This window comes from Pelecanus crispus, chromosome 4 (assembly GCF_030463565.1).
Source record: "Pelecanus crispus isolate bPelCri1 chromosome 4, bPelCri1.pri, whole genome shotgun sequence".
Taxonomy (NCBI): Eukaryota; Metazoa; Chordata; class Aves; order Pelecaniformes; family Pelecanidae; genus Pelecanus; species Pelecanus crispus.
In genome coordinates, this window is record NC_134646.1 from 30,748,222 (window position 1) to 30,761,155 (window position 12,934).

Genomic DNA, 12,934 nt, shown 5'->3' on the forward strand with positions numbered 1-12,934 from the left:
GCATAGCCACCTGTTCTTGTGTTATTGAGTACGTTTTTGTACGCAACAGTTTACCACTCTGATATAATTGTAGTCTAATGGAGTCACCACAAAAGCATCTAAACACAATATAAAAGTCTTATTATGCTGTATTGGATCTGATAGAAAAAACAAAAGATCCTGCCTTCAAATAACCCCAAAACAGCAAAAAGCAATTTACCATGAATTTATCAATAATCTTTAAGAAATAATTTGCATGAAACTGGAGACGTTTCTTTTTTTAACATATATACTTTCATATTATTTTAATTGTATATTCAGAGGCAATCTAAAGCAACTAGACAACTAACTTGTTTCTAACTGGTCTGTGGCTTTGAAGAAAGATTTGACTTAAACTCAGCAATCAGTTCTTTGGTTAGGATGCATACATTTAGAGGCTTTTGGGGACTAAGTTTATCTTTTACTATGTATCAATTCATGTTATTATTTTTACTGCAATCAAATCTATGATTTTTCAGCTGCAGCAGCAGCACTAATAATATGACCACTCAGCTGAGCTTTAGACACATAGTAAGTGTCCCAAAGAGTTTCTAAACTATCAGGCACACTGATTAGTTTGGAAATAATAACTACCTGCCTGAGGTCATTTAGGTGCTGAGCAGAACTGTTGATGGAGCCCAAGCCTGTTATTTCCAGTTTCTACATTCTGCATACTTTCATCCTGCTTCTTCTCCAGGGAGAAGAAAACTGAAGTCTGGCCCTCTGTGTGCACCAGCAGTTCTCAGTTATTAAAGCCTAATGTTTTATTAAAGAGTCCATCTATCCACTTCAGAGTTACTGGAGTTCTACCACAGTAAGAACACTTTGGCATTTTTGTTCCATTTCTCTGTGGTATCAGCACACACATACCTCACTTCTGTTTCAGTGAAGGATTATACAGCACCAAACATTGCCCAAAACCTGAGACGTGCTGTTACAACAACAGAGACAGGTTATCCTCCTGCTGCTGACTCAAATTACCACCGAGACAACGGACTGATAGCAGAGGCATCCAGGGTTGTGAGCAGACCTCCAAAACTTGTTTGCCTGATAAAATGGTCCTGAAACTTCCTTATTATTCCAAAGGGGCTAGCTGCAGCTGCCTAGTGGCTCTATTATCTCTAAAACTGCAATTCAAGCCTCTTATAACTGGCCTGGCACAAATTGCACACCGTGCTTGGACACAGAAGGGGCACGTGGCTATATTTTGAATTACATAGATACAAAAGAACACAGCTAGAGGGGAGCATTTTAGAATCAAGTCATACTTCAGGGAAGCACACCTGGCAGGCAGGCCAAAAGCTCAGATTTTGGACTGAATAGGGGTTCACGTTTTTACAGATATCACCCTATCTAGTGAGTAGCCAAACTTCCCCCTCTTGGCCATGTTTGAAGCTATTCTCTTGATGAAAAATATTCTTTACAGTCATCAAAGTTCCAAAAATGACATGGCTAGAAGGTCATGAAGCTTAACATAACTGAAAAGCCCTTTAACAATTGCATTGGGAGAGGCTAGGGGGAGAGATGCTGGTAGCTGGCATTCTCAGCCTTCGCCCTACTCAAAATACAGGATACGTATCTTAACAGTATCCAAACATTTACCGACACAAGACAACATACTCCACGTCATAGCACCCCTTAAATCAATCTGGTAACAGAAGCTAGCCTGGACTGCAGCAGCTCATTTACCAAATAGCGTATCTTAGACTGAGTATGACAGCAGAGCTCCAATACCTGCACAGGGCTCTTATCAATGACTGGATGAAATTTATGATGCTGGTTTTGATCTGTACAGCTCTAATTTACATGGGACTTGTCTATCTAAGAGACCACATGTCTCCCCGTGCCATGCTGCCACAGCTGCTGTCAGCAGAAAGACTCATGCCAGACACATTTGATATTAAAGAAGGAAAGAAGAAGAAAAAAAAAAAAAAAAAAAAAAAAGAAGTGAGTTGTCAGCAAGACTGACTCACTAGGGGACAGGCTGCTTTGCAATTTACTCCCACCTTTGGTTTGAAATAGCTAAAATCTATTGACCCTTAAAGTGGGCTAAAATGTACACTGCTTTCTCAGGAACACAATCAAGAGTGATATTTTTAGACACATCTGAAAACTATGCTTGTTTTCTAACTCCTGATTATTTTCCTTTTGTTAGGGTTGTGAACAGGAAAGTAATCTGAGGTCTTTATCTTTTAAGACACTGTCCTTTAATCCAACACCTAGACCCCAGAATAGGCACATTTTACTAAAATAGGATTTCAGATAGCATTATAGGAAAGAAGAGTATAGCAGAGGTACTCTGGTAGCTCTTCTTTATCTGCAGAAGGGATGCCATCTATTTTTCAGAAGTGTTGGCCTTCTCCAGTTCAGTTTGGTAAACGATACAGGTAACACAGTATGCACATATACCTTAGTTTGATGAGACCTCCAAGCAGGACCAAAAGATGTCTGCTGTTACACTTAATAGGCAGACAGCTATTACACTTTAAAATCATCTTTTTGTGCTCCACTTGCCCATCCCTAATTGGTTCAGTTAATTAGTGCTAGGATACAAGCTTTAATGGCAAATGTTTAAAACAGACAAAGCTGTTTCACAGAAAGGGAACAGCCTTTTTTGAAACTGAATATCACCTAATGGGTATCTAAATGTGAGGTTAGCTCTATTTTGCTGGTAAAAAAATGAATGCCAATTCCACAATAAGGCATTCACATTTTATCTGTGTGGTTACAAGGCTGTATACCCAGATCCTAGTAAGATTGCTTCACTTTTCCAACCTTAGTACAAATTATAAATAATGATTCTTTGGGGAGCAGAAAATTTCCTGAGGAACCACAAGGGAATTTCTCAAAATACAGCTTTCTAGCAAGAAAAATAAGTCTACTTTTCTTACACGGAAACAAAGTAAACACATAGCAACATTTGTGAGTGGCTAAAGAGCTGACTTGTTCAGTTATCACCTATAGGAATGAGTCCTCATACATTCGTATCATGGTGATTAGCATTCCACAACTGGATCTTTTCCATCACTCACTAGCAAATCAATTGTTTTCACATCTGCTTGTAGCACATATTTCCCCAAAGGATCTCAGTGATCATATTGTTTTTCCATTTTCCAATGTACTGTCTGACCTTTTCCCTCAAGGTCTTGCACAATTCACTTTAGTCAATCACTTGTTATTGATTGTTAGTGCTTGCTCATTCCCCATCTATCTTTGCTTTATTGGATGTAGTTTGGTTTGTTTTGGTTTGGTTTTAATATGTTCTGTCATCCACTTGCTGCTCTTTCCATCCTTGTTGCTTTAGATTTCTCGTTTAGCTTTATACTTTGGATCTGTTCAACTTTCATTCCAGTTCAAGTCTAAATTCCACCTTCTCTCAGCTTATCCTTTCTTTTGTACAGTATCTGTATACTCAAAACAAACTTCAGCTTTCAGCACAACAGTCTCCACTTAAGACCTCACATAAAGTGCTGTTCTTTAGTGAATTTATAGGGTCCTAGCAAAAATCCTTTCTTAGTTTGTAATTTCTCCCGATACTTCTATTTTGTGTCATACAAACAATTTAGCACTGCATACACTTCCTTCTTATTAGGAAGAAGCAAAGAGAAGAGAGAGCCCCTGGAAACATTTTTGCACAATTCATCCAAAGTCAAATCCTGTCTGGTTACCTGAAGATTCACCTACTTTCTGCAGGGCACAAACACTGGCTCATTTGCAGCTGCTGTCTTACCTCTCTTGGCTTTGTAAAGACTGACGTGCCGAATCTTGGAAACTCTAATCATTTCACTTCTTGGGTTACTTTTCCTTCCAAAGTTCTGCAGTGGTATCAGATAACTGCTCCCTGTTGCACTACCACAGAAGAAATGTTGACTATGTATTTCCTTACACTTATTCGGGAGTCAGTCTTAACCTCACATACAGGACACAGTTATTGGGAATCCCTCTTTTCTAGTTGGCCCTTTCACTCATAACAGCAACTGAGAATATCTTTGGTCCTCTTAGCAATAACTAGACATCATTAACCAGCAGAGGCTACATACAATCAGTCTGTCAAGACGACTGCCAAAAGCTGAGAACTGTGGTCCAGGCAACTTCAGCAAAGATTTCAAGTGAAATTTTTGTTTTTAATGCAAGACTTTCTTAGCTAGAAAATCCTCAATTCACTTTATTGTACCATTAACCATTCAGCTGATGGGGAACTTGGACTTAAAGGTACTCTTCAAGTCCCCATATAAAAGCAGAAAAAGATTCATATAAAAAGAGTCAGGGTTTAAAGCAGGAGTAGCTTGGAGGAACAACTCCCCAGTCCTTTCTTTTCTTGGGATTCTGTTTTCTCTGACCATTCCCTCTTTTACAGTCTCATTTTTTGGACATCACGATCATGAATGAGACGAACAGTGATGCCCACTTATTGAGCACCTGGATGATGAGCCAGTAATGACAAAAAGCCCTCTTTATACCAACAAATTACTTCAATGCACCAATCCATGGCACATTCAACAAAGGACCAAAAGAGACATCCTTAGAAACCTTGACAATAGGTCTGTAGGGATAAAACAGTGCAGCTTTACATCAGCTTTCTGGTTGAGATCACACCAGTACACCCAAGATGCCACAAACGGTCCTATCAGAATGGAGGGGTGACTAATAGGAAAGAGTTAGTAGAGAGAAATGGTTGGCCCTAAGTACTCCCTTCCACGCTACACACATTTCAAATGGGCATATTTCCAACTAGTTCTGGCCTGGACCTGTAGAATGCACACTTTTTAGTGTCTGAAGTGCACCCAGTGAGCTCCCTGAGTGCACTTTCCCTTTTAGTTTTATCTGAAAGGAATCCAATCCACATGCTCCAAGATTGTTCTGCATTGTGAACCAAAGCATAGTAAGCAGGAATGACTGGAGTATTAAAAGAACACAGGCTGATGCTCATGTCTTAAAATTAACTGAAAAGCTAAAATTCTAAAGTCCATAGATCACTGACATGTATATTGAATTCGTGCCAGTAAGTAAGAGCCAGTGAGCTTGCAGCATCCTTCTGCCCTTACACCTTGCCAGCAAAACAGACCCACAGAGCCAGTAACCTCAGAGTCCAGCAGCACAGAACTGCTATGCCAGGAATTTCAAAATAACTTACTCATCCTTTTCCATCAGTCAGCATGCTGGTGCTGTTAAGCCAATCACTCCACAACAGCGTCAACCCAGAAATAAAGTTGTTTAAGTAAGAACTGGCGATAGGAAACATGTTATGTAGTTCTTTACTAAAAGCAAGTGGAGGTTTTGCCAGTCTGTTTTCTCTACTAAGACTCTTTATGGGCTTTCACAAATATAAATAAACCAGAATGGCAAACGTCAACAGGCACTGAAGTCGTGATGCAGTGCTTCTCCCAACCACGGGCTGCCAATGAATGATGCTGCACATGTAATGTGAGTAGGACTGATCTGAAATTTCAGATCAGCTCTCTCTTTACTACAAGCAAAACTCCTCATGCTGGGAACAGAAAAGGAAAGCTCTCCATGTCTTCCTTTTTTCCTACTCTGAAATCAAAGGAAAAAGGAAACATCCCTGTTGAATCTCCTTCCCTTTTCACGCTCCTCACAAGAATGTGTGGGTATAGATGTGTGGGTGGATGTTTGAGAACAAGGCATGTTCCTCTACACAACTATATGGTATGGTAAGGTTAGTTTATTGCCTTTCATGTCTGACAAGGTGTAAGAAAACAGGTTTAACTTTCTGAAGAGTACTGGCGTTATTCGAGTAAATGCAAGGGGAATTCAACTCACCATCTGCAAGAACTGCTTCATAGATGTAAGACAAAGAGCCTCCAAGATTTTCATTCTCTGGCTTACCTAGAAAAAAAGAATAATTCTTTAATGGTATCTACTTGGAAATATCTTTAACTGGTCATCAACTCTGATGACAGTGATCATTGCCATCCTACTTGATTGTTTCACAGAATGTTTAGTTCGTTCTAAGGAAGATCTTAGCATCAGAAATCAAGCTGAAAAAAACAAAAAAAAAAAGAAAAAATTGGCAAAATAAAACAAATGGACAAGCAACCTAAAACCTCAGAAATAAGGAAATACCATGACACCGATTTCCACTTTCTTTTTTTGGATGAAATTCTGTACATTATTTTAGATGTAAGATAAAGCTACTTTAAAGCTACAGTTTTTCAGATAGAAAGAAATTAAAATAAATAAATTTAAAAAAATCCAAGTGCTAGTGGAGAGGAACAAGCCTAGAGAGAACTTTAGATGGAATTGTATTTATCCCTTTTCAGTAAACATCCCTGTGACTGATCTTTTCAATTTACTAGAGCAGGTAAGAAATGTGGGCTTGAGGAAGAAGAGAAGTTTCTCTGAAAGTCAATATAGCAAACAACAGGAGAGGAGTTGGACAAAAGGAAAGGGAACAGAATCATGCAGGAAAGTGAGAAAGGGAAAATGGATGCAGGCATTGGGGTTTGGAAGACAAGACAGCTGTGCAGGGCTGCATTTGGTAATACAATAAAGCTAACAGTTGTACAGCATCTGTGGGATCCTGATCAGGATGCCATGTATATTGCTGGGTACTCCAGAAGTGAATAACCAATATTACTACAAGGGACCAAGACTGAAAAGTAAGAGTCACTGTGTAAAGACACCAAGGCTAGGATGAGAAGAGGAGCCTGGGAAAGCAAATGCTTTATATTAAGGTTGCATAAAACCAAACACTCAAAAGCAGTCTTTCTCCTTTGTAGTATATTGTTGACTATTTCTTTCAGATTGATCTGTACTGTGGACAGTGCACAAGTTAGACCTACTCTGGCATTGACTTGTGGTTTTGTACTTAAAGAAGGTGTTGTTTACCATGTTCTGATTTGGTTATTCTTGTAATAACAAGAGTCCAGTGAATGAGTAGAGGATTACAGTGAGAGAATGGACAGTGATACTAGCTGACTGCTGCTCTAGAGAATTGAGGTAATTTCAGGTTCCCTTCCTGAAGTTCTGAAGCAAAAAGCTAGAAGGCTTTTAAAACATGCTTTTCAGAAGTGCTCATGAGTTTTGTATTGCGCTTTCTGTGAAAGACCTTACAGGTGACCTGCAGACACCTGAGCAGTCACAAATGCATCTGAAATTAAAGGGAGTTTGAATATGGATGTAAAAAATACTGTATACTGGTAAGTGTTATGAAAAGTAATGTCTTAAAGTGGTATCAGAAGTGGAAGAAATGCTTCACCCTAATCTTACTAAATACTAGTACGTAAAATGATGATAAAATAAAATAATATTTGGACAGCACTCAATACAGAAAGGAGTTCTACAGAAAAGCACATTAGGAAATTAATAATTCTGTTTTCTCAACAGGATTTGAGTGGCATTCAATACATAAATAATGCAAGTGCAAACTCAAACACAAAACAAAGTATCAAATAACTGCTAATTAACTGAGCACTATTTATCCGGTGTACTAATGAGGGCAGGTTCTTGGCAGGGTGGCAGGAGGTGGGGGCGGGAAGAATGCACTTACATAATTAAAGGCAATCAATGCTGTGAACAAGGGTCCTAACTAAAGTTTAATAGGCTACTTTGTACCTGTAACTTTTTGACTTTTGAACACCTAACTTTGTAACTGTAATAAGATTTTCTGGACCAAGTTCTGTCCTCATAGCCATTTAAGTACAGAGAGACACTACAAAGAGCAAAATCTGATTCTGTATAAAAAAAAAGTTGTTCTTTTGCTATCCTAATATTGATTTTTTTTTTTTCAGTGTGAACTGCAGTAGGTACTGCACTTCATTTTTTCAGGGATAGGTGTTACAATTTTTGTTAATCTGGAAAACAACACGACCCTAATTTTATCCTATTTCCAAGAAGCTGACACTAACTTAAGAGAATTACATCATGGTGAAATTACAAATAGCAATTTTGTCATAACAACACTTATGTGCCAAAAAACATACAAAGAGTGCATTTCCAGAGGACTTCTCTAGACACCTTCCAATAATAACTTTTCAGTAATTGTGATTGGTAACGACAGTGCAAAACCCGATGAAAGTCAATAATACTTTATATGAAGGACATGTAGGACTACAGATTCACAGAGCCATTTTACAGTTCTAGCTGCAAAATACCTGCTGGAAATCTTAAACTTAAATTATTTGTAAGCTCTAGAAATAGCCTCACAACTGCAACTAAATACTGACTGATGACTGTTGTGCCATAAACAAGACATAAATTTGGATGGTGTCCACTTGCAACCTTGAAAGAGCAGACTAATGATGATAAATCCATTAATTCATTTTAAAAATAAAAAAATTATAACCTAAATAAACAACAGTAAAATCACAGTACATTAATTTAAATTAGTACATGCAGTTGCAGTAATGCTTATGTTCTAGTCATTTGACTTTCATTATTAAAAAAACCTTTTTATGAGCTTGTCCTAAATGCTGTTAAAAAACATTCAGTTTAAGATGTCAGTGCATTCACTCTTCCAGGAGTAAGCAGTTTTCATCCTATTAGTGTCAAAAATAAGAGAGAAAACCATCACATACATGATGCATGCTTCAGAATCCAAGGGTACAGGTGACCATGACTGGCTAGACAGATCAAAACACAAGCTGCTAAGAAACCTGATTAAAAAACAAACAAAGTCTTCTCTGGATTTTGCAGAAATAAGAAAATAAAGAACAAAGAACTCAAACAGTTTACGCAGCAGGGGATGGCGGTCTCAACATCCTATCTATGGTTGCCACCTCCACGCTGCCACTTCAGTTTCTCTTCTGGTTTGAAATAGCCAGGATCACGTGCCAGATGAAACAAGTTAGTGACACTAACCACAGTTTTTTGTTGACAGTCGTCCCCATTACAAATCTCCACCACTGCACTGCCATCCCAGCCAGTGCACTCATTCTGTGTGGAGATGGAGAAACACATCTGAGAAAGATTTATTAACCTAGTAATCTTAGCAGCAGTCCCTGCAGAGCAGTTCAAAGACTCATTGGCAGGGCAAAATGGAAGTGAGGACTATACCGCAGCACACTTCAGCTAACAAAATGCCCCTTCTGCTTATGATAAATTCATAGATAATTTTTGTTTTAATAAAAAAGTTTAATTGGCATTTGAGGGGCTCTTCAATAAGCAGATGATCTCACTGCCTTAAAGCATCAACAGTGGTATGCACTGTCTGAATGTAAATACATTGGGGAAGGAGGAAAGGGAGGCACAACCCTGTGGTCTCATCTACTGCAACTTCCCCTGGCACTGAATGAGGCCAGAACCACCTGCCTACTTCCCTCTATTTATTCAACCTTGTACGTCCATGTGAGACATCTTTACAACCAAGACTTTAGTTCACACACACACACACACACACAAAACCGTGCTGTAGTCAGTATTCACAAACAAACCCAAAAATTCTAGTGATTTTGTTTCCTCTTCAACTTTGGTTCTTGTTAGCACTTTAGCTTCATTTCTTCACAGACTCCAAGTCAGTGTCAAAATCTAGGTGAAACACTTGCCCGCTGAAGACAATGGCAAAGTTCCCACTTAAATAAAGGGGTTTAGCTCATCAACACAAGTCTTGCTGACAGCCTAAGAAAATCCATTGTCATTGGTTACTCATATTTGAGTACCAACATGAAGAGGATTTTACAGGAGAACAAGCAAAGCAGTGGATTTAAAATGTGAAGTATTACTTCAGTATTCAACATTATACCCAAATTCCTGGTACAATTCCAATAAAATGCCACTGCACTAGAAATTAAACAGGAGACAGATACCATAAAAGCTTATGGTAAAAATATAGTGATTTATTTCTCTTTTCTGTGACCTGCACAATGGAAATTAGCCCCATATTTGAAGCAGGCTGCAAATTTGCATAAGTTAAGTCCTATTTTAAGCACCCAGCCTGTTTGTCCTACATTTACTTATTAAAGACAAATACCCAATGCTAGTATCTCATTACTCCATATCTATACCTTACTAGTAGTTGCAAAAGTAGTTTTCTTAACATTACTCTTCTTGGTGATTAAAATTGTGTGCAGGTACACTGAATATGTCTTAGGTAACAATCAGAAATTAATGGCATATTGCTGTCTCGGGTAAAAGTTACATATTCATTCTGAGACTCTTTCCTGGGCTGTCAAAGACTGTGGATACAGTTTTCTAGTTGGGTTATGTTACTTTATCTACTTCTTCTCCCTTTTCAATACAATAGCAGATAATGAATGAGTACACTCAATTTTGTTGAGCAGTTCTCAACTATCAAATTTTATAGAAGTAGATTCTCTTGAGGGAACTGGGATTGTTTAGCATGGAGAAGAGGAGGCTGAGGGGAGACCTAATCACTCTCTACAACTACCTGAAAGGAGGTTGTGGCGAGGTGGGTGTTGGTCTCTTCTCCCAAGTAGTTAGCAATAGGATAAGAGAAAATGGCCTCAAGCTGCATCAGAGGAGGTTTAGGCTGAAAATTAGGAGAAATTTCTTCACGGAAAGGGTAGTCAAGCATTGGAACAGGCTGCCCAGAGAGGTGGTGGAGTCACCATCCCTGGAAGTGTTCAAAAAACAGGTAGATGTGGCACTCTGGGACATGGTTTAGTGGACATGGTGATGTTGGGTTGATGGTTGGACTGATGATCTTCAAGATCCTTTCCAACCTTAATGATTCCTAGTTTTACTGTCATGAAAGAATAATCCAGCCACCAAGCCAGGAAACATGAAATTATTACTCTACCCTTAACTGGTTTAGTGGTGGACTTGGTAGTGTTAGGTTAATGGTTAGACTGGATGATCTTAAAGGTCTTTTCCAACCTAAACAATGCTATGATTCTATATTTTGGCAAAAAAAAAAAGGATACCACTGCTTAGAGAAAAGGCTAGAAGTGGAAGTAACAAAAGGTGTTCTGTTCAGCTGTAAACAATGAAACATACTAAAGCAGCAAGCTGACTAATGGATACTTAGAACTCCTGAGCTGTACTGAGAAGTCCCACCAAAAAGTCTCATAAGAGTGTCAGCACTCTTTAGAAACAGTGTCACAGAAAATTGTTTGTATTAGTTAAGACCTGTTCTCTTTTTGCATCATCAATACTGAGGCACAAATAACTACAGGAGGAATTCAGGACATTTAAAGATCTAAGTAACTACCTCCAGCTGCAAGTATCTGTCTATACCTACAAATCCTCTGCTTAAACATATGGTTAGCCTCAATTTGAAGTGGAAGTGTTTCAGGACTAAACAAAAACTCCAGCTTTGTCTAGGCTACCCCTCCCACCCCCCCAGGGTACCGAATTAATACACTGAAGTATGTCAATTTAATACAAAAAGGGGTATACAGTTCAGCAGACCAAGGAGAAGTTGTAGAAAGAAAAAGAAAAGACAGATGCAAACATAATGTGTCTCCTGATTCTACTTTCAGCAATATTAAGGAAAGCTATTAAAGAAAAGTCAGAATTCTAGAGTCACACTGGGCCGTCTTAGATGTTAACATAGAATAATAAAATTTCTGAGTGTTCTGCTCTTTGCCAGAGATTTATCTTTTTTTATGACAACAGGCCCTTACACAAAATTCAAAACCAGCTCTAAATCTGAATGTAGCAGTTTCAAACAGTGAAGTATTTTGTGAACAAGTCCTGCTAAACAAAACTTCTGACAACAATAAAAATATTTGTGTTCCTCTTCATGCATAAGGTGAATATAATAAAATCTGTCACCATCCAAGAAACATGTTAGAAAGGCCAGTTTCCATGTCTCTGTTCTCACTTTACTCCTCCAAGAACATGTTCAAACAGGAATGACAAACCCTTCAGATTTTGTGTTTGAATCACATTACAGGGCAAACAAGCTCTCTGCTGGGTACAAAAAGCCATGCATCTTCCATTTTATTTAGTTTTACTGAGCATTTTAATTAGTACTGGCTTTTGCCTAGAATTTTTAGCATATATACTACTTTAGAGGTAGAAGGAAGTTTTAACAGATAAAGAGCCCAACCTGCTCCAACAAGATGATACTGGTGCCATCTGGTAGGCAAAAGGTTTTGCCAAAATAATTGGGGTGTGCGGATAAAATTAGATTTGTTTTGCACTCTTTCCATCTCAGACTGTAGAGACAGTGCAAAGAGAATAGCATCTAGGGCAGAAGAGACAGCTGAGAACTTGCCTTGCCTAGGAACCTTGCAGAGTATGGAGAAAGCTGTAGTGGAAGGATGGTGATTACTAGCACCTAAGCTACACCATTATTAACACTCTTCAGGACTGTGAGGTAACAACCTGATTTAGCATCCGTCTTCAGTTCTTGTAACTACCCACAAGCCACTCCTGAGCCCTGGCATCAATTAGACCTAGGATTTCGATGGCCCACTGTCCTAAGGGATTAACAGAATTTAGTTACCGTGGTGCACAATAGCGCGGTGCCATGTAATCATTGTAATTAAAGCACATCACTAAGTTTTTAGACTTTGGTAGAGTGACAGCTCTTATTAATACTGAGGAGACAAGAAGGTATGAATGCATGGAGGAACAAGTTAACAGCAATGAACAGTTTAGGAAAAAAAAGGAACCCAAAATCATGAAGAACATACACTAAAGTGTTTTCATCACTATCTCCAAAAGCAGAAATATAAGGGACGAGGAATAAGCACTGAAAACAAATAGAAGTGACAGAAGACGTTGATCCATATGAAGAGACAGGAAGTCTTGCGAGTGCATAGTCCTGAAGAAAGGCATAAAAAGAATGCTTCAAAGCAAAAATAATCCAAGTATACTTACTAACCCCTTAGCAAGCCACTTTAAATACAAGGGAAAAATCTTTTTCCCATATGTGTAATCTGTTAAAATCCCTGCCACAGATACCATAAAGACTAAGAGCTTAACAGGATTCTACAAAAGAGTATCATAAATACAGACACTGCAAACAGTCACCATTATCTTTAAACAA

At 38.5% G+C, this 12,934-nt stretch overlaps 1 protein-coding gene across 1 annotated transcript in view; it reads right to left on the reverse strand.

Annotated features, from left to right (window-relative positions):
* BANK1 (B cell scaffold protein with ankyrin repeats 1) overlaps positions 1-12,934 on the reverse strand; it is a 159,486-nt gene that overhangs the window by 118,617 nt on the left and 27,935 nt on the right. Inside the window, 1 exon segment of the mRNA XM_075709458.1 lies at positions 5,800-5,865. Coding sequence (XP_075565573.1) covers positions 5,800-5,865 — 66 coding nt within the window.